The 21,717-nt window shown below is 39.7% G+C and overlaps 2 protein-coding genes across 3 annotated transcripts in view; both read left to right on the top strand.

Annotated features, from left to right (window-relative positions):
* Positions 1-44: 44 nt before the first annotated feature.
* Positions 45-11,216, top strand: atg9b (autophagy related 9B). The gene is made up of 13 exons (XM_020649543.3): positions 45-751; positions 895-938; positions 1,427-1,491; positions 2,128-2,298; positions 4,075-4,216; positions 4,731-5,479; positions 5,875-6,028; positions 6,274-6,453; positions 6,581-6,826; positions 7,006-7,244; positions 7,365-7,458; positions 7,713-7,797; positions 9,113-11,216. The coding sequence occupies exons 1-13, from the start codon at positions 643-645 to the stop codon at positions 9,265-9,267; spliced, it is 2,433 nt and encodes an 810-aa protein (XP_020505199.2). The 5' UTR covers positions 45-642; the 3' UTR covers positions 9,268-11,216.
* A 5,506-nt stretch (positions 11,217-16,722) lies between these two features.
* obscnb (obscurin, cytoskeletal calmodulin and titin-interacting RhoGEF b) overlaps positions 16,723-21,717 on the top strand; it is a 56,765-nt gene continuing 51,770 nt past the window's right edge. The window contains exons 1-3 of one of the 2 annotated variants that reach the window (XM_065954181.1): positions 16,723-16,910; positions 18,032-19,121; positions 21,438-21,707. In XM_065954181.1, the coding sequence (XP_065810253.1) occupies positions 18,041-19,121; positions 21,438-21,707 (1,351 nt within the window). In that variant the 5' untranslated portion in view covers positions 16,723-16,910; positions 18,032-18,040. The remainder of the gene's footprint in view (positions 16,911-18,031; positions 19,122-21,437; positions 21,708-21,717) is intronic. The other variant, XM_065954182.1, reaches the window with a different exon arrangement.

Genomic DNA, 21,717 nt, shown 5'->3' on the forward strand with positions numbered 1-21,717 from the left:
AAGTGACGTTTGCACAAAGCGGAAATGACGTCAATAACGTTTGTTGACATTTATTTTTTGGAAGACAAAAACAGTGGAGCCTCGCAGGGTGGTGTATTTATGGAAACCGACTAACGGACCTTTTGGATACCTGTGGACACTAAAGACCACCGTGTCGTGATTGAAACACACCTGTGGGTATTTTGCCGGGCTCGGGTCTAGACAGGACTCTTAAGCAGAGTGAAGAAAGAAGATCAAGACCAGCAGATGGACGGAGCAAGTCGGGAACAAAACAAACCGTGTCACCCAGACTACACGAGAGGCTGAATCATTCACAGGCTAAACAACCACCAGGCAGCTGACTTTACAGTAATCTTACACAAAGAGGACTACAATTTATTTTGTTAACATACGAGCAACACGGTGATTTAAGTCTTAACAGTAATAACATGTTACCATGGTAGTGTAGGGTTACACGAGTCCGTCAGACTAGCGAGTTAGCAAGCTAATGGTAGCCGATGCTAACATTACCCTTGGTTGAACTGCGGTGTAGTTAGCTAGCAGCAGAAATTACTGAGGTTGTCAAGAGTTTTATTCGTCTCTCAAAAGTGTTCAGTGCACGTAGCTCGTCGGTTAGGAGAAACATCAAGAATGTGAAGCATAATGGCGAACTTTGAAGCTTACCAGGAGTATCAGAGAATCGAGGACTTTGAGGAGGACTCGCCACCAGGGGAGGAGGATTTACTGGTGCATGTGCCTGAAGGCCTGAAAGGTAAACATGTAACTACAGCTTAAATATAAATGTTCTTTAATACAAATAGACTCACTGAACATTGCTATTTTTGTAATGAAGTGTCTGTAAAATGATTCGCCTTGGTGACAGAAAACTCACTAATGCTTTTGTAAATATTGCAGACTCATGGCATCATATCAAGAACCTGGATAACTTCTTCACAAGGATATCCTTTTTCTTTTTAATATGTGTGGTTTGATAACAGGTCTCCAACAGTGATCTGTTATTGCATTATGTCCCAGGCATGTTGCCATAACGATGTTTAATGTCAGTTATATTTAGAATATGTTGTATTTCACAATGTTTACTTCTTGACTGATACATATTTTTTTTAAAGAAACAGGGGTGGATGAGTAAAGCATTTTTTTTAATTTTTTTTTTAAAGATTATTTTTTGGGCTTTTGTGCCTTTAATTGAGAGATAGGACAGTGGATAGAGTCGGAAATCAGGAAGAGAGAGAATGGGGAATGACACTGGATTTGAACCTGGACCGCTCGCTTGGAAGACTATAGCCTCCATACATGGGGCGCGCGCACTAACCACTGTGCCACCAGCGCCCCCAAATGTAAAGATTGACCATTTGTTATATCTGTTGTTGTGCTGTCAAAGTCTTGCTTAATATTTTATGTCAGTCTCCTTAACAAGCATGTCCACATCTATCATTTTCATCAGAAGAATGGCTTTGCTTGTATGATGCTGACTGAGTTCTTTGAACTTGTGTAAGTATTCAACAGTATACAGAATACTAGAACTCATGATAAGATACAGAAGTTTTTTTTTATATGAGGTTGAATGTTCAGTTCCAACAGGATGCTTGTTTTCTGAAAGGCTTCCTTATGTCACTGTTAACTTTTCATGTTGTTATGACAGCTTAGAGTGCCTCAGGCTTCATCTTGAACATGTTCAGCCAGAATGTTTCAGCTGAATCTGAATCTCAGAGAATCTTCACCACTACACACAGTTTTCAAACGCTTTATACACTGTATTACTGGCGTCATTACTTATTGAGTTTTACAGCAATTCTCCAAATGAAACACAATTGTTTAGCCCTAGTAATGTCACATGTTGTTTTATGTTTAAAATAATGTACAGATCAATATAGCAATCAGCCTTGTGGCATATCTGATGAAGGAACTGCAATTGATCTATCTTAACCACAACTTTATTCAGGTTAATGAGGTCACTTTCTTTGGCTTGATAGTTAGAAATAAAGTAGGAATCACTTTCCCCAATAATCTGTAAAGAAGTATCAATCTGTGTTTTGCTATTTTTTATATTTTTTTTGATTCTCTTTGTCTTTTACCTGTCACATAGTGTGATGCTTTATCTTTTTCTTTTTTCCTCTCATCCCACAGTCAGTTTTTGTTCGTTGTCACATTCACAACCTTCCTTGTCAACTGCGTGGAGTACGATGTCCTGTTTGCAAATCGAGCGGTCAACCACACAGGGCCAGGCCACAACCCCTTGGATAGGAACAAGGTCACACTTCCAGACGCCATCCTACCGAGCCAGCAGTGTACTCAGAGGTAATCAACACAACTCATAATACAGAGCGTCAGTCTGTGATAGTGTCATTTTTCATGGGGGATCACTACATTAACGGATGTGCCTGTTCCCTCATTCCAGCCAGTCAGATTAAAGTCTTTGTTCTCCGGCAGACATGGTCTTTGATATTATTAGAGCCCTTTAAGAGCCAGGCCTTCAGAGGGATTAAATGTCTCTTACTTCATTTGCAATCAGATTTTCAAAACTAATTTCTGATTGGACTACATCATATTCAAAGTGCAAACAGAGTTACATTCATTTGGAAGTAATATCGAACAGATCTGATCATAGCTTTTAGCTGTTTTTTTTTTTTTTTAAATTTAGCTGACAAAAATGAAAACTGACAACATTTTAAGCAGCAATTTTGAGCCACACATTCTCTCAAACAATTTCTCAACGTTGTCCCCAAAAAATTACATGCTTTATAAACAGTAGAATGACACCCTGCTATGTATTTCATATTCTTCATTATCACTTTGCTTTATAGCACAAGCAAGTCTTAATTCCTGTGGCTGTAGTAGTAGATCATGAACTAACAGTAAAAGTTGGATTTGTTTTTTAAATCAGTCTTGGTAACAAGGAGATGGCTCTGATTGAAGGTGTGCTTCCAGAAATTAAATGACATATGTCGGACAAGTGATGTCTCTCTCTAGGAAATACATTTCTTACTTTGTTTTGTTGTTTATTTTTACTGGAGATTGGAAGCTTTGAGTTGCAACATTCCTCTAACTGATGGTTACTCTGAGAAAAGGTATTTGTGGGCTGTGTTTAGACCAGCTTTAGGGAACAGCACAGTGTAATTGATAGCTTCTCTGAGGTGAAACTGCCCAGCTGAGATTCTGACAACTCGGCTGCAACCACATGACACCTCTCTAGGTGGCTGCAGGGTACAACCTCCCCCCCCCCCCCCCCCCCCCCCCTCCAGCTACATGTTGTCATATTTTTTCCAAGATGTAGCTGAGCTTGTTTTCCACAGCTAGTCTAAAAGGGCTGTCATTAATTTGTTCCTGATTTTAACGGTGGCTCCATAGTCATTGATATCAAAGTCAATGACGTATAAATGCCTGGAATTCTAATTGGGGAACAGCTTGTTCCACAGTTTGGAGCCTGCTGCCTTCCTCATACCCCCACTCTAATTTCATTTTTGTAAGCCACATGTTTGTCTTAAGACATGCTTGTTTTTTGTTTATTACATCTAAAGTGACCTTTTATAAAATGATATAGAAATGACAACTTAATCTGAGAGCAACAACAATAGCGCTAATACTGGCTAATGTGGCTTTGTAAGAAGGACAATATGTACAGTGTTTTCACACGTTGTACCCAGATGATTCCTTAACTTTAGAAAGCTGCCTCGGCTCACACGACACCTGTAAAGAGGTGTCAGTTTAATACATTGCAACATATGCTGAAAGCAACAAGCTGGTTTTCCCAATGCGTTTATAATCTTAATAGTGAACTACTGAACTGAGAGGCAATTCACAAGCATATAAAAGGAGATGTAGTGTGAGTCCTAGATTTCCCTTAAGATTATTCCTTAACGATTTTGTCAGGTTTTAAAAGCTTTTTTGTTTGCTATCTCTATATCCCCCCCGAGATAACATTACATTGTGGCTGTCGCTGTCAATGTCCTTGTACTTTTGAATATGGATTTGACCGACATTTATGCAGTTGCCCATCTGTGAATGACACAAAGCTGTTACTTTAACAGATGCTATCGTTAACCATGTGTGAAATGATCCCTTGTTTTTATGCAGGATTCTAGAGGACAGCTGGATTATTTTCCTTCTTATCATGGCAGCCATCTTCTGGATCTATCGACTTGTTAAAGTCATTTGCAATGTTTTGAGCTACTGGGAGATTAGGCAGTTCTACATCAAAGCACTGAAGATCAGAATGGTGAGTGTAAAACCTGAAAGCTTTGTCATAGCATACAGCAAAAGGTCCTCTAAATCTCTGAATCAGTCTGGTTATTGGGGCGGCAGTATCTCAGTCTGTAGGGACTTGGGTTGGGAATCGGAGTTCAAGTCCCGGCACGGACCAAGTCCGGAAGTTCGTCTGGTAGCTGGAGAGGTGCCAGTCCACTTCCTGAGCACTGCCGAGGTGCCCTTGAGCAAGACACCAAACCCCAAACTGCTCTGGAGCGCTCGCTGTGAGCAGCCCCCTCACTCTTGAGACCTCTCCATTAGTGCATGTCCATAGGATCCTGTTTGTGCATGTGTGTGTTCATGTTCATTAGACAGAGTGTAAAATTGAATTTCCCCTCGTGGGATTAATAAAGGATAAAATATTATTATTATGTTATAAATGCCTGATGCGTTTCCTTATGCAATGTATATATATTCTCCTAAAATGATGAGTCATTTATCTTTGTAGTACACATCAGATTATTTTCCTTGCCTTCTTTTCCCAGGATGAATTATGCAACTTCACATGGCAGGAAGTTCAGGACCGGCTCATCAGCCTGCAACGAGAGCAGCAAATGTGCATACACAAGAAAGAGCTGACTGAACTCGACATCTATCATCGCATCCTTCGATTCAAGAATTACATGGTGGCCATGATAAACAAATCACTGCTGCCTGTGCAGCTTCAGCTCCCCCTGCTGGGCAATGTGGTGTTCCTCACCCAGGGCCTCAAGTACAACTTTGAGCTGATCCTCTTCTGGGGCCCTGGCTCTCTCTTTCAGAACAAGTGGAACCTGCATCCAAAGTACAAGCGGAATGGAAACCGCCTCGAGCTGGCACAGCAGCTTAGTAGAATCATCCTGCTGATGGGTTTGGCCAACCTGCTGCTGTGCCCCTTCATCCTCGTATGGCAGGTGCTCTATGCTTTCTTCAGCTATACAGAAATCATACGCAGAGAACCCGGGAGCCTGGGTGCACGACGCTGGTCCCTGTATGGTCGTTTATACCTGCGACACTTCAACGAGCTGGACCATGAGCTGCATGGACGACTGGGCCGCGGCTACAAACCCACATCTAAATACATGAACTCCTTTACATCACCGCTGCTGACTGTGCTCGCTAAGAACATTGCATTCTTCTCAGGATCAGTGTTGGCTGTGCTCATTGCTCTGACAGTCTATGATGAGGATGTTCTGACAGTGCAGCACATCCTGACTGGTATCACTGTGCTGGGGGTGGTCATCACTATCACCAGGTGAGTTTGTTTTGGGCCAGGCTTTACATGGATCCATTCAAATATTGTTATCAGTCACTGTAAAAAGGCAGGAACTTGTGTGTGATGTTTAATTCGACTCCTGATTTTATGTAATGATTAACAGAAAATATAACTGTTTATACAATTGATAATGAACTGTGATTGTTTTTCTGCACATTCAATTTGAGTAATTTGTTCATTTCACTTTTATTTAAGCTTTTGCAACATGTGCTTGGTAGTTAATCACAAATTGTTCACTTGTGAATGAGCAAAAGTGTTCTTCTCCCCTAATCAATCATCAACTTTCTATCAAAAAATGGACTGCGCAAAATTATGATGTTTCCGGTAGTTGCACTGTTGAAAAATTAACATATTTTGTACCTGCTCAATGCCAGATCCTTCATCCCAGATGAGCATATGGTGTGGTGTCCAGAGCAGCTGCTGCAGTGCATGCTGGCACACATTCACTACATGCCAGACCACTGGCGGGGAACCGCTAACAAAAGTGAGACCCGTGAAGAGGTGGCACAGCTGTTCCAGTACAAAGCGGTGAGGAATGGAGAAACTTTGTGAACAGGAGCTCATTTGTCACAGTCGGAGTGAAGTTAGGGATGAGTTTACGGTGTGATTACATTTTAATGTAGGTCAATGACTAGACTGTCCCTGGATTAACTGCATATTTGAAAACTGAATCACAAACTCATCTCCATTGGGCTATGTATTCTGTAGGAGATGAATACGTTTAAAATGTTATATTGTGTAAAAACGTTTTCTTTTTCTTTTTACCAAATCAGGTTTTCATCTTGGAGGAGTTGCTCAGTCCTATCGTCACCCCCTTTATTCTCATATTTGTGCTGAGGAACAAATCTCTAGAGATCATTGACTTCTTCAGGAACTTCACTGTGGAGGTGGTTGGAGTCGGGGACATCTGTTCCTTTGCTCAGATGGACATCAGGCGACACGGAAACCCAACAGTATGAATAGTTTTTATTTTTATTTATCAGCTTTAACAAACTGGAGATATTTAGAGGTTTGTTTGATTTAGCTTTGTGATGTTGAGCTTAAATTGATTTATATCTTTGAATGTTTGTTTTTTTGCAGTGGATGTCAGAGGGGCAGACGGAGGCTTCTGTGTACCAACAGGCTGAAAATGGCAAGACAGAGTTGTCTCTCATGCATTTCACCATTAAGAACCCACGCTGGCAGCCACCTCAGGAGAGTTCAGTGTTTATCAGTCATCTTAAGGAAAAGGTGCAGCATGATGCACAGGGCGGCCCCTCCACCCAGCTGCTGCTCTCTGAGGCACCTCTCTGCACCTCGCTGCAGTCCAACGAGTCAGGGCCTGGGGTAAGAAACACTAAGAAGCATGTTAAAGACAACAACGTGACGGACTGAACAAACTTACTTTCTGTAAATCAACAAATCACTTCTTTTCTTTTTTTCTCCTAAAACGAATTCTAGTGTCATAGTTTCCTTCCTGTTCTTTTTTGCTTAGTGGTTTTTTATACATATGTTTGTTTTTCCAGCCTGATAATTTGTTGGCCAGTGTCTTGGCTCACCCCATTCTCACTGCCTCGGGTCTGCAAGGGCGAGACCATCGCTTCATCCCACCGAGCACCGCTGCTTCTGCTGCTGCCAGTGTTCTGGCCTCGTTGTCCACGTCCCAGCTTGCACACACCAGCCGTGGCCGCTCGCACGGGCAACTGCCCACATCGTTGCACCCTGAGAGCACCATGTACCGCAGCGATCGTACCATCATTGACAGGTACTTATCACTCATGATGTTTTGTACCTAATTATGTAGATAAAGTATCTATTAGAATACAGGACATTGAATACATGCAAAGGATTGTTATCAACTTTGGTTAACACTTTTCTTTTGCAGTATGACACGTAGTGACAGCCGCATTCAGAGCAATGCACTGCACTCAGAGTTTGCCTCAGCAGAGATGAGTCTCCATGCCATCTATATGCATGAGGTAATGTTGGAAACATTTGCTGTCACCACTTATTCATGTGATGTTCACGTTGCTGTCCTTGTTTTCTTTTATTAGTGCGTGGAGTTTTAAGAGTTATTCCCTTGTATGTATCTTTTGAATATTAGACATGCACTCACTGAAGACATCCTCTTTCCAGGATATCTGTGTTACGACTGAAAAGATTTTGATTGGTTTAACCCTGTAGTCAACCGAAAGTTCTCTTATCTTTCGCTAACAACCCCTTGTCTCTACAGCTCCATCAACAGAGCTCCCATCCACAAAGACCTTCAGGTCAGTGGCAGAACCCAGTGCCGATGAGAGATCTGCATACAAGTACAGGTAAATGAATGTATTGATTTAATAGTACTGCGCAGCATCCTAATAGTCATAAAGATTCAGCTTCCTGTGTGACATTTGATAGGAGTTTTTAAACCAGATCTGTAAAAAAAAACTACATATCTGTATTTACAGATGCTGCATAGAAATGTAGAATCTGTATACAGGGGTCTGGATTTTTCAGTTTCTAAAGTTGTCTTGTTTCAGTACAATTGCAGTACATTTGTTTTTCAAGCTGTATTGACCAATTACGTATCAGCAAGCTTTGGTGTATGCAGGGGAAAAAGAGGGTGGAAGGCAACAAAACAGGCGGAACATTTATCCACGTTTTATTATACTGCAGTGGTATTGTAACGATGATTCTTACGTCTCTATAAACAGATGTAATTCTTGTGAATTGCGAGTAAATAACAAGTTATATCAGTTGCTATTTTGAGCTCATACTGCTGAAGTGAGCCAGAGTGAAGCCAATATGTAACTTGTTGTCTGCTGTTGAACTGAGGCTCAACAGATGAACAGGCGTTATTCTGGGATATTAAAGAAATTACACTGTTTAGGTTGCAAATGTAAAATGTTTCATGGAAAAGGAAGTCTTGCCCGGAAGTCATTGAAGGCTAACTGCTGGCTCATCCGTTCCTAGAGGCATATGTCGTCTAGACGATGATTGGCGATGATTGCTGATGGGTACCAAGGTTGAAAAACTACTGATGTTAACATTAGATCGTATGTTCCTGTTTTTGTGGAAGGAATGAAGTTGTAATCAGGAGGCTACCCACTTTAATTAAACACACTCCATCAGATCACTCACTACAAATTGAACAGGACTTTAGAAACAATTGAAAAATCTTTTAAAGCAATGATGCCTGCTTAAGTATTACTGAAACTTCTATTCTAATTGTGCAGAAGAGAAACTAAATTTGTTCTGACAACTCATCACACTGACTGCAAGTACAAAGGGTATTACCATGAATTACACATTTCTACTCCATCATGGTTTATTTTCAAACCATAGAAAAATGTATTCCTGTGACAAAGATGACGAGCACATTTTAAAAATGTAATGCTTACAAAATTTAGAGTAAATGCATTGTATTTGTACAAAATTAGCTTTTAAAAAAGCCAAACCGTTGACTGAATCCTCCAGCTGTGTTCCTTTTTTTTCACATAGTGATGTTTATGTTTTATTTCACACAAGCATGGACTAGTTTGTAAATTTTCCATATGTATGACATTTGAAAATATTAGCTTTTAAAAGTGTTACAAATAATCACAGTGATCTTTAAATCTGTTGTTCTGTTTGCATCATCACTCTTACCAGGTTTCCAGGCACATAGCGGCCTTGATTCCAGTATCTGCATGCCCACCCCTGTCCACCTTGGTGGCTGGAAAGAGGAAGAGGAGGAGGAGAATGGAGATGATCAGGAGATAAACAGTGGATCTACTCCAAAGCAGGGCACTGGGAGTAGTTGTTGAAGTGCCTTATGTCATAAGGTGTATATATAAAAGGACGTGTCTCTGATCTATGCTTTTTGGTTCTGTATCCTGTGACATACTCTTTTGTTGAATCTAACAACAAACGGCCTTTTATCCTACAAGGGATACATGGCCATGACAACTTCTTCTTTCTCTGTTTTTTTTGTTGTTGTGTGTGTTTACATTTTACTCGACGAACATTGTGGCCTTAGATGATCTCCATGGACAACTTAGCATGGACCTTTAAAAACTCCATTCAGCGTTTGTTGTGGGAAGAGGCTCATTGAATAACCACTGTCACTGCACGTCCATGCACGTCCATGCCTCCTCCTGTCACACCAGGCAGACTGTGGCATCAGGGAAACCATAAGTCTTCCGTCCACTTCATCCTGATTTTGTCACAAACTTGTACAGACAATACAGATACAGAGAGACTATAGAATGCGTGCATAGGATCACTGTGTGATGGCGTGTGTGGCCAACTTTTGTTGTAGAATGCAAAAGGCTCATCTGCGTGTTTGCACAATTCATGTGTTTGTGCATCACTTACGTTTGACAGTGTGAGTCTTGTTGAATATTGCAAAGTGTGGTGTCTTGATCTGTGCTGCACAGACTACAAATGTAATTTAGCTGCCTGAACAATTTTGATCACCTGGAAAAAAAAAAAAAGAATTCAATATTTAAAGTGAAGCTGTTTTACCCTGGTGCTTTGGAAATACACTTTTTTTTTATGACTAATAATTTAAAAAGTTCAAATTTTTACTATCAGATCTAATCCTTTAGAAAGATACCAAGTATTGATATACTAAAGCACTGACTGTAAAGTAGAAGTACTTCTAAAACACCATGTGTACCTGGCTAAAGCCCTATTGGGTTCAACAAAACTTGTTTTTGAAACCAGACATCCGCATGTTTGGATGCTGCTGCCTGTGTTTAGTAGTGCTAAATACAGATTTTACTCAGTATTAATATATTCACAGCTGAGGTATCAAGACATTACTACTTCTGAAAAACTCAAATGACGGGGCCCAAATGCACATGGCGTAAAAATCGAATGCAGATGTAAGATGTCTTTTAATTAAGCTGGATCAAAGTCAGCTTTATGCCTTAACACCCATATAACAGTAATAAAAACACATATTTATATCCTCGTTTTCTGTATTACCTCTACAGTGGAGAAGAAAACCTAATACTCCCATCATTACCTCTCCAATATATTGACTCTTATGTAAATATGTATACAGAACATAAATGTTTCTTTTAAGTGTACAGGTGCATCTTTTACCTGCATTCAGATTTTTAATGACCGGTGTAAATGGACTCGGTTTCATTTCTTGCCCAGCGGAACTCTTGAATCAAACATTGATGTCCAAAAGTGCATGGGTAGGTTTTCTGTTTTCTGAACAAACCAGGGTGTTTTTGCTTTTACAAATCTTTGTTGTTCACGTACAATTTGTGTGTGTGTGTGTGTGCGTGCGTGCGTGCGTGTGCGCGTGTGTCAGTTTTTAATCCAAAATGTTCACATAAAAGATTTAACTTAATCACAAGGGCTTATTTGAGTGTGTGCTGTTGCTTCTGAAGCTTTAGGTTTGAAGGATTAGGAGTAACTCAGCCTGTTCACAGTTAGCATAAGTAGCTTTAAGTTAATTTATTACTCGTCTCCCCCCCCCCCCGAAGATATTTTATTGATATGTAAGTATTATTTATTTGTTTAAAACAAAAGATACATTTTTTTACCTTCACAAAAGCTTATATTCTTTTTATGAAAGTCATGGTATGCGTCCCGACAATGCCCCACTCAAAGTAGTTTAAGAAGACTTGATGAAGAAAGTCCTGATAAAAATGTTTTTCATAATGCACAGATAACATGGCCAGCATGATGTTGAATGTGTTAAAAACAGAATACTAAACTCAACCTGCTCGTGGAACCTGTGTGCAAAAAAAGAAAACATTCATCCCATTTTTATTGCAATCGTTAAAAATCCCAGTAACAGATCTAATCCTCTTCCACAGGGTACACTTGTTTTTGACCTGGTGTGTTTTCAGACTTTCTTTTGTTACTGTTTTTTTTTTTTCTCTCGAAGGAATGCGTTAAGACACCTGCGTTGTTATGCAGACATAAACTCAGAACATTTTGCACTGATGAAAAAAAAACAAAAACATTTTTTTAAAAGTGTGCATATGTACAGTACATGCAACCGTCAGAAAAGGGACACTGAGTCAGTCTCCATCCTGAATGACCTCTTCTCATTGTATATAAGAAAAGTATCAGCACGTATTGTATCATCATGAAGTACAGCCGACCACCTGGAAACACTGTGGCTAATCACATAAGGTCTTTTTTTTGCTTTTTTTTTTGTACCTCTGATCAGTTCATGTTCACTCTGTCACATTGTTGAAACATGCTAACATGGGTGTTGTGGTCTGTTTGTGCAGTGAGTTTATGTTGTAGAGACACTGGAGCTCCGCTTTGTGTCCCTTGTTGTTAGTGTTCTGTCCCCACACTTAACACTTCACTGTCTCATTTTTCATTTTATTTCAACCAGTGCCTTAGTTTTAAGGATTAGTGTTTGCTCTTTTTAGAAGCCATTGGGATATCTTTTACAGCACAGCACATACATGTACAGTGTTTTTTTTTTTCTACTTTGTAAGTCATCGTGTAGCATCGAGTATATAGTGAAGCCGTGGATTTTGCTTGAAAACAGATCTTGTGTCAGCACACTTCTTATCATGGTGTCTACATTTGCACTTTCCTCAATATCCTAAACAAGCATGAGTTGGATTTGGCAGTGGCTCCTCATGGACAACCTTTGCATCATACTATGGTTTCTTATCCACTAAACACCAGTCTGAGGATCACAGTGACTGGAAAAAGGTGCTAAGTTTTCATCCTGAAATGTTGTACTTTTTTGGTTTTTTTTGTTCCGAAAGTTTAGTCTGTTTTTTTTTTTTAGTTGTGTAAATTAAGAAACACTAGCTGAACAATGAAAAAAATGCCAAAAGAACTTGTTTTCGGCACAGCTTTACAATACATGTGTTGTTTTCTGTGAGTGAGTAGAGAGGCAAATAAATCTTATTTTGAGTGTATTTAATCATTTCATGTGTGCTTGATTAAGTGACGTTTATTTGAAATAAACAATCTATTTTAATTTTCTCTCTGTTTCATAATGTCGTTAGCTTTCCCAGTGTCAGCCTGGCAGATCACAATGTCCATAGTTTTCTCTGAGTGTCAGACACGCTTGACACTAATATATTGATAAAGTCGTTTTCTAATTTGTTAAGGTAAATTTGTTTTATATCATTACATGGATTTGGTTTGATTACTCTGTCAGCCCAACATTTGGTCTGAACAATCTTGATAAATGTTTTCTCCAGACATTCAGGGTCTGTCATGTATGAATGCTTCATTCATCTCCTTTCATTTAACCTTTCTAAAATGAAATGTCCTCTGGTGCTTCTGAGACCTATAAAGCCAGCCCCTCTAATTTAAAGATGCCCTAAAATACAAACACATTTGACTTTGGTGACCCCTAGTGTCGATATTAGAAATAATACTGATTAGAAATAACTGTACATTAATACAGATGTTTCTTTTTGTAAATGAGCTCATTGGCACAAATCTTCAGCTTTATCTAGTGTTGCACACAGGCTGTATGCAGAGCTGATCAGACATGTTAGCTCTTCTATCTCTAGGTCTGTTTGTTTTTTCTCTTCCACTTCTTGTTCTTTTGGCGGGTCAGATTATCAGCTGTTTCCACTCACACTATGGATCCACCTCTAATGTGCAAACACCAATAAACACTTATTACATTTTCTACAAAAATAAATCGGTTTTCTTGTCTTTGGTACTAGTAAAGACACCAAACGCTAACTACTTTCTGCTTTATATTCTAGACTTAATGGTTGGTTTCCCTGATAATAACATAATTTACAAATGCCTACTTTTGTTTAGTTTCATTGTCTTTGTTGGAATAGTTAAGGTGATTTTTTTCATTCATTATTTTCTTTGGGAACATTTATTCTGCCCTGGATTACACCACCTATCCTCTATAATAAAGATAAGATAAAGATAAACTTTATTGATCGCCCATTGGGGGAAATTTCAAGTTACAACAGCTCAAAAACAGTAGTATAATTAGTAAAAATAGAAAAAAAACAAAAAAAAACATATTCACATTAATTAAATAAAGCAAGAAAATACAATAGAGATAAAATAATACTAGGCATATACTATAAACACTTTCACTTGTGGAAAGACAGAGGACAGTTCTTAGAATTACTGATTTTGACTAACATTATTAGAGTCAGGTGGTAGTACTGTTGAACAGTCTGACTGCAGATGGGATGAACGACCTGCGGTAGCGCTCTGTCTTGCAGGGTGGGTGTCTGAGTCTGCTGCTGAAGGAGCTGCTCAGAGCCTACAGTGTCATGTAGGGGGGTGAGAGGGGTTGTCCATGATGGATGTCAGCTTCGCTAACATCCTCCTCTCACCCACCTCCTCTACAGAGTCCAGAGGACAGTCCTCCTGGCCAGTCTGTTCAGTCCTGACCAGTCTGTTCAGTCTCTTCCTGTCTCTCTCTGTGCTCCCTCCTCCCCAGCAGACCACTGCATAGAAAAGTGCAGACGCCACCACAGTGTGTCCGTGACAGAGTCCTGCACACTCCAAAGGACCTCAGTTGCCTCAGCAGGTGCAGTCGGCTTTGGCCAATAGATTGGATAATAATATAATAGATAATAATAGATTAAAATGTAAACTAAACCTCACATCTTTATGTTTAGTGTGATACTATTATGTCCCATGTTTTTTTCCCTCATCTAGTTTATAGTTATCATTGTTCAATCCACTTAGAGCATTAGGACGTAAACACCATCTCATTTTCCTTCTGGCCTATCTGTCCTTGTCTCACTTGTCATCTGCTATGTGTAAATGTTGCTTTGAGGTAACACTCGTGTCTTTTGGCTGTGAACATGATATAACCATGACCTTATTCTCAAGATGGCTCAGAGGTCAGTTGGAAGGCCATGTTAGTTAGATATTTGAGAGTATACACTGGCACCAAATGTTCTGCACTGGATTTTGTTCAACTCCTGTGCTTGCTAAAAACATAGCAAGGTGCTATGTCCTTCTACTGCCCTCTGCTGTATTGTTTTCCAGGAGGTAACTGAAGCTTTTTAAAAGTTTGGCATCAAGAAATGTATATGGGGAAAGCCAAACAGAATATGGGAGACAAAAGGAGGTGAGGTATTCTTCCATGTTCCTTAAACCATAAACAAATATTGTACATAACAAAGTTTAGATAGATGTCTGAAAAAAGTTTTTTAGGTATTTTTTCTTGTTTTCAGTGTGTTTTTAGGAGTGTGGACGCCAATTACTGAAGAAAGAACAGGATGAAACAGGGGCAAGCAGCAACAGCAGAGTACCCTCTGATAGAGTTTCCAGGAGTTTAAATCAGGGTCCGGGCTGCCTGCTGCTGTCAGTCATTGGCACTGAGGGGAAAGCCCACTCTGAAAGGAAGTGCCATGGAAGCCAAAGAATAGGAAATACAGGGGTAAGACTTTCCATCCCTTGTTCCTTTGTTTTAAGTCATCATAAGCATTCAATAAAAGAAAGAAGATCATTCCAAATTGAAGAGAACAAATTATAGAAAGTGGCAAACAAACCTCCTGCTACCTTAAAGTTTTTTTTAACGTGTTTTCATTTTGCCAAGATGTAATGGGAGATAAATTTAACACATTACTGTTTGAAAATCCTTTGTGTAACATGAAGTCATAGCTTTATTATGGGACTGACTAGCTGGTAGAAGCAGCTGCCGCCATGGAGGAGGTGAAATACAATGTGCCAGAGACAAGATTCAGCTCTCTGAATAACCTGTAATTCACAATATTGCCAAAGCTTTAAGTGCAAATCAACATAGACTTGCAACCAGTACTACAATAGAACAATTATTAAAATGTAACAGATTTAAATGCTACTAAGGTTCAAGTAAAACCAAAGGAAAGGGCATTCAAGTTTAACACTGACGTTTTGTAGAAAAATGTCTTGTTTTACACAAACCCATTGTCTGGTAAGAAGATTAAGATCAATTAAATCTCTCTATCACGGTAAGTATGCCTCAACAAAACAAAGCAGATTCTTATTCTAGTGTAATCCTGCAATGTGGCTTAATCATTACAAGAATAAGGAAACAGTAAAGCCTTTGTCATGAAAATGTGCCAAAAACTCTGTGATTGAACACACTTAAATCAGGAACGCACAAACAGGATCCTATGGACGTGCACTAATGGAGAGATGTCAGAGTGAGGGGGCTGCACTTGAAAGAGCGTCCAGGCAGATAGGGTGCCTTGCTCAAGGGCGACTCAGCAGTGTTAAGGAAGTCAACTGTCACCTCCCCATACACTCTCCATTCCATACGCCATATACTCTTTATCTTTATTCCATACTCTGGTCTGTATCTGACTGAGTAACTGTGGCCCCCTAAAACCTCACCAGAGTGGAATCTCGATAGGGACAGGGATTTTAAAGTGCTTCATGGAGTCTCAAGCTGCTGTCAGGAATTCCATACACAAGATAACCTAACATTAATTTGGTCTGTCCTCACGCTCAGATCATATAGGTTGAGGAGCCTAAATTGATATGGGCACCTTTTCTGTTGTTTCTTTTTTCTTCATTTTGTAACCTTGTAAGGTGAGATTGCACAGTTCAACATAAATTTTACTACTTTTAGGCCAAGTTTAAATACATGCTACCTCAGGCCTACATCAATTTCACAAACATGTGCTTGCACTAATTGATGTCTTATTTACAATTAAAACTATATTAATGGCTGTAGGTGTAGCTAAAATGCTTCAACGCTCCTTTTGTAAGTGGCCTCGAACCAAAGCATTTTAATGAATAGAATGGAAAAATTAGGGGGGAAATTGTACTTTGACATATAACAAGAACAGAATAATTGAAATGTCAAAAGTCCATAATAATTTTGGAGTCTGGTGGAATATTTTGTAAGGGGAATTTGAATGAATGACCTCACTTTTAAACTGGAAGCAGGAGAAAACAAGGCTTGAATTAGGAAACGGTGCTTAATTGGTGTAAAAATGCGGGATTTAGCATTTCCATTTAATTCGACTTATTTATGACCTGACCACGTGAGAATGCTGCTTCTGTAAGCCTCCACTGAGAAGGTGGAAACAATTTGGGTAGGCTACTGAAATTCAGTTATGAGTTGTTTACGACTTAGTTATTGTATGGTGACTGCAGCAGTGTGCAGCCCGGCAGAGGCCAGGCTAGTCTACTTAACTTTCCTTCCTCTCCAACAGGCCAAGCAGGCTATCTCCTATCTCCACACAGTAGTTCAATGACAGGTCTATTTTAGAAAGGAGGCTGTGCCAAAGTAGGCACGTCAGTTATTTGGCATCATGAGGTAGTGGAGAAGAAAAAAGTCTAGTCCACCGCCCACCGCAGGAGACTGGGGGGATGTTCCAACACCCTGGATTTACAACCATTTCAAGGATATTTTAGCACAAACGGGACATTTTTGTGTGATTTCTACACATTAAAATCGGAGTCGACTATCATCCGGAAAGCTTGAGGACCACATGATTTCATCGCCTGCTTTAACTGTTACCTGAGTGGCTGACGACTCAAGGTGAATGAGCTATGTTATTGTTCATAACTTAAAGTAACTTAAGTATTACATTGATAACTTTATCGAAAACTTCAGAGAAGAAACAGTTACTTTGTTATTTATTCACATGTAGGCTTCATTGGAAACTATGTACAAAGTGTAACACCTGTAACCTTAACAATTACAATCAATGTGGTCAATTAAGGTGAGCTAAGCAAGCTATATCATTATCTTACCTTTGGTTCAACTTGTAGTCTGTTAATATTATTATATTTTAATATAATAATGTGTTTGACATTTTTTTTTTCTCTTTTAAAAACAATGAAATAGAAATAAATTCCAACATATTTAAAGACATATAAGTAACCGTGTGTACAATGAACACTGAGAGAAACTGAGAAACACTTTGAGTAACTGCAGGAGTTTCTGAAGTGGGAGCTTTATCAAACAGCTGATGACCCTTTCGCTTCTACAAATGGCAATGGACAGAGACGGAGTCTGACAGCTGAGGTTATTTTTGGGACAGGCAGTTCGAGCGACAAAGGTGACAAAGCTGGTAAATGTCACTCTTTGAAAGGCACATATCTGCTGCTATTTGACCTTGTTACATGAGAAAACATTTGTTGTTGTTTATTAATCTGCCTTCCCGTTTAAAAAGCTTTATGGGTGAAAGTTAAGGAGTCGTATTGATTGGTGTGTGCGGGGCAGGGACAGGGGTATGTCTACTGACACTTACTGTAACTGCAAGCCATAAATATGCTCATCTCAACTCAGGGTTTATGTCTATTTTCATAGCTGAGCATATTTATAGAGTACATTTAACAAACTGTAACATCTTACAGTGGTTATAATCATTTTTTCTTTGTGATTTAATGTATAATCAAAATGTAAAATACCTGACATTTGTTTGAACATAATATATTTTGCCTTATTTTTCCACTGCTCAGCAGAAATGTAATTTGTTTAAAACCAAACGTCCATTTCAAGCATATTTAAACTTACAATGTATGCTATAGGCCGACTGATAGTTATAAAAAATAAGAAGAAGACGCTGACATAGTGTGACACAACATCTTAATGTTGCATTATAATTTCTTTGAAGACCCTCCCTGGTACTGAATTAAACGTTTTGTTGATTTCAGGTACAAACAATGGATCCAAACTTATTTGGAGGAGTCCCCAGGTTTCTCACCCGTCCAAAGGCGTCGTTCTCAGTGTGTGTAGGCAAGGATGCCACGCTGAGCTGCACCATCGTGGGCAGCCCAACCCCGCTGATCACCTGGGAAAAGGAGAAGCTGAAGCTGACATCTGGGGGACGCTTTAAGACTGTGGAGGATGGAAATGTGTACCGCCTAACCATCTATGACTTAACACTGGAGGACAGTGGCCAGTACATGTGCCGGGCCAAAAACAATGTTGGGGAAGCTTATGCCGCCGTAACCCTTAAAGTGGCTCTGCCAACAGAGATGACCCAGAGGGCTCCTGGTTTTCTAGTTAAGCCGACCTCTGCACGTGTAGTCTTGGGAGATGATGTTGTTTTCCTCTGCCGGGTTTCAGCTCACCCTGAAGTCAACTTTGATTGGGAGAAAGATGGGCGCTACATAGGGGAGAGTAACCGTATCAAGATTGTTTCTGACAACGACAGCAGCACCCTAAGGATCCAAAGTGTACGTAACCTAGACGGCGGCACCTACACCTGCAGGGCCCAGAACACTGTTGGTCGTGCACATGTTTCAGCAGCTCTTGCTGTGGATGCTCAGGATTCCCGCCACCTGGCTGCAGATAAAAACACGTCCCTTCTTTCTCACCTACAAAAGCGCAAAGAGGAGATGAAGAAGGACATCTCAATCTATCGCACAGAGGAAAGCAGCTCCACAGTTTCTTCATCCTCCTCAACAAGCATCAGAGATGGTTTGAGTATGGAACATGAGCTGAGGGCATCCGCACTGGCAAAGCTGCCCAAAGGTGTGTTTACTCGTACCTGCACAGTGACTGAGGGCAAGCATGCCAAACTTAGCTGCTTTGTGACAGGTCACCCTAAACCCCACATTATCTGGAGAAAGGATGGATCAAACATCAGTGAGGGCCGCAGGCATGTCATTTATGAGGACCAAGCTGAGAACTTCATCCTCAAGATCCTGTACTGCAAGCAGACTGATAATGGTCTCTACACCTGCAATGCCACCAATATGGCTGGGCAGACCTACAGTGCTGTGTTGGTAACAGTCAAAGGTAAGGCGGTCAGTTTCTGCAAGAATGCTACATGTATTAAATTGATACATCTAAGTTACACATTAAAGAGAACTCTCCAGAAGTCAACATTAAACATATGTTATATATGTACATGCACCATATACAAACTCATAGCAGGGGTCAGTCTACACCAGTTTAAAGAACTATTTTCTTAATATTGTGAAATCCCTTAGAAACCAAAAATATATTAGTTTGCGTCTAAAACTTTCCAGCCTATTCTATATCTTCCACACTTCCCCCAAACCAATTCTCTCTGAAAACATTTTTTTTTTTTCAAGATTTATTTTTGGGCTTTTTGTGCCTTTAATGGAGATATAGGACAGAAATCAGGGCAAGAGAGAATGGGGAAGAACATGCGGGAAAGGAGCCACAGGTGGGATTTGATTCTGGGCCGCCCGCTAGGAGGACCAATGACTCCATACATGGGGCGTGCACACTAACCACTGCACCACCAAAACATACATTTTTAAAACTATAAAGAGAGAAGAAAAGAAAAAGTCTTTAAAACTTTAGCTACTATGCAGACATATTAATATGTGGACACACATCTGGGCACTGATGTTTTCTTTAGCAAACACTTCTCAAAAAGGGACACAATTTGTCATTGTGTGGGACCTTTTTGAGTGTATAATTACTACACACTTTGCGATGAACTAAACATTTTCAACACCAGTAAGTTATAGATAATTTGTATGTCTAATCTTTTCAAAAATAACTACAGTGCCTATGTTCATCCAGAGGAACATGTCAGTGCCACAGTGTGACTTATTCATATGTTCAACAGCAATAAAAGTGGTGGCATATGGCACATAGGTAGAAGCTAGTAGCATACTCTCATTGTTGGCTACTGCACTTTTGTAAGTGTTGTCCAAACCACTAAACAGAGCCCCATTTAAACCTCTTAAAATGTGTGCGGCTATTCACAACAAGGTTGATTTGAGCTCACCATCTGCAGGGGGGTGTTGTGTTGCATCTATTTTCTGCTGGTGATGAGAAGTTCACAGTTGCTAAGATGGTCCCTCACTTACTGGACTACATAGACACTTTGGCTTGTGTGACTTCCCTTGGGAAGGAATTGAAGTGTTCAAGGTTTCGTTTGGTTGTTAATCTTCCTTCAGTCCTATAATGAGTGCTGAGACACTGATGTACTTTTTTTTGTTTATACCAGGTACATGGATGAAATAAACAGAATAAAAATACATAAAAATACATCAATAAATTGACAATGAGTGATTTATTGAACCTAGTGGGCGTCCTCATAACTCAAAATGGAATTCCTTACGTTTCAGCACATGTAGATTTTATAGACTGTGACTTTGCCGTCGAGCATGCACGTCATTCCTATGTTTAACACTGTTGGCTCAGATCCAAGGTATGGAGATGTACGTAGTTTGAAACTGTAACAGTTGTTTGTGCAGAGCAAAGTTAGAAAAATTACAAGATTCAGTCTTCCATCTCCAATAATGTCCAATGCAAAGAATATGAATTGAAAGAATTGAAATCAAATTATGAACTTAATTTTACATTAACACATGTATATATGAACATTTTCAGCAACACTGGATACAATATTATTGTATTTTGCACGTCATAGCTCATTAACTCTAGAATATTATTATGTTTACCTACAGGCATTTCCTAAAGCATTTCCATTTATTGATTGCTTATTTATAATACAATGGCATCAAAAACAAGACTTCAGAGGGTGCTGAGCAGTTAGGTCCTGCTCTTAATGTAGAGGTTATAGTCCTCCAAGCAGACGTCCAGGGTTCAAGTCCAACCTTCATCTCCTTTCCTGCATGTCGTTCTAAACTTATCCTTGATTTCCCACTCTATCCACTTCCCTATCAAATACAGGATAAAAGCCCAAAACCTAAATCTTAAAAAAAGGAAACAAAAAAACCTGAGATTTGACAACTGACAATGAGAAACATGTATTTCACTTGGCATATTGTTAATATTGAATCATAAGTTTATGCATACACTTTATGTAAAGCCTAGAGCATTTAGAGCCTGGGACTGTTGAAAACATTGCTGAATAGCCAAGCATTCAGCTCTTCTATTAATGTGACTTTAAATGCACCACACATAAAGATGAGATCAAATGTCTAATATTATAAGTTATATCTTTGACTGGATTTTAAAATCTAAGCTAAAAGCTCAGCTATTGATGTTGATATTTCGGAAAAGGATCAATTATATGCTGTTATTTGGAGTTGATAGAACGACTACTGTATGGAAAATCTTCACTAAAATTTGAACCCAAATAACTGGCTTTTCTTTTTATTCTGTCAGAGCCGAAGGTTCCTTTCAGAAGGAAGCTGCAGGATGTGGAGGTACAAGAGAAAGCTTCAGCTACACTGCTGTGTGAGGTACCTGTTAGTTCCACCCAGGCCAACTGGTTCATGGAGGAAACGCGGCTGGAGCAGAGTATCAAATATAACATGGCGCAGGAAGGCACTCTGCGTCGTCTCACCATACACAACGTCACCACAAATGATGACGGTGTTTATATCTGCGAGATGAAGGAGGGCAGTCGCACTGTGGCTGAGCTAACTGTCCTGGGTATGGCTTA

Source organism: Labrus bergylta, chromosome 4, assembly GCF_963930695.1.
Source record: "Labrus bergylta chromosome 4, fLabBer1.1, whole genome shotgun sequence".
NCBI lineage: Eukaryota > Metazoa > Chordata > Actinopteri > Labriformes > Labridae > Labrus > Labrus bergylta.

Excerpts from the sequence above, each read along its gene's own strand:
- atg9b (XM_020649543.3), top strand. The coding sequence starts at position 643 with ATGGCGAACTTTGAAGCTTACCAGGAGTATCAGAGAATCGAGGACTTT. Across the intron at positions 752-894 it reads TGTGCCTGAAGGCCTGAAAG|ACTCATGGCATCATATCAAG; the intron begins GTAAACATGTAA and ends TAAATATTGCAG. Across the intron at positions 2,299-4,074 it reads AGCCAGCAGTGTACTCAGAG|GATTCTAGAGGACAGCTGGA; the intron begins GTAATCAACACA and ends GTTTTTATGCAG.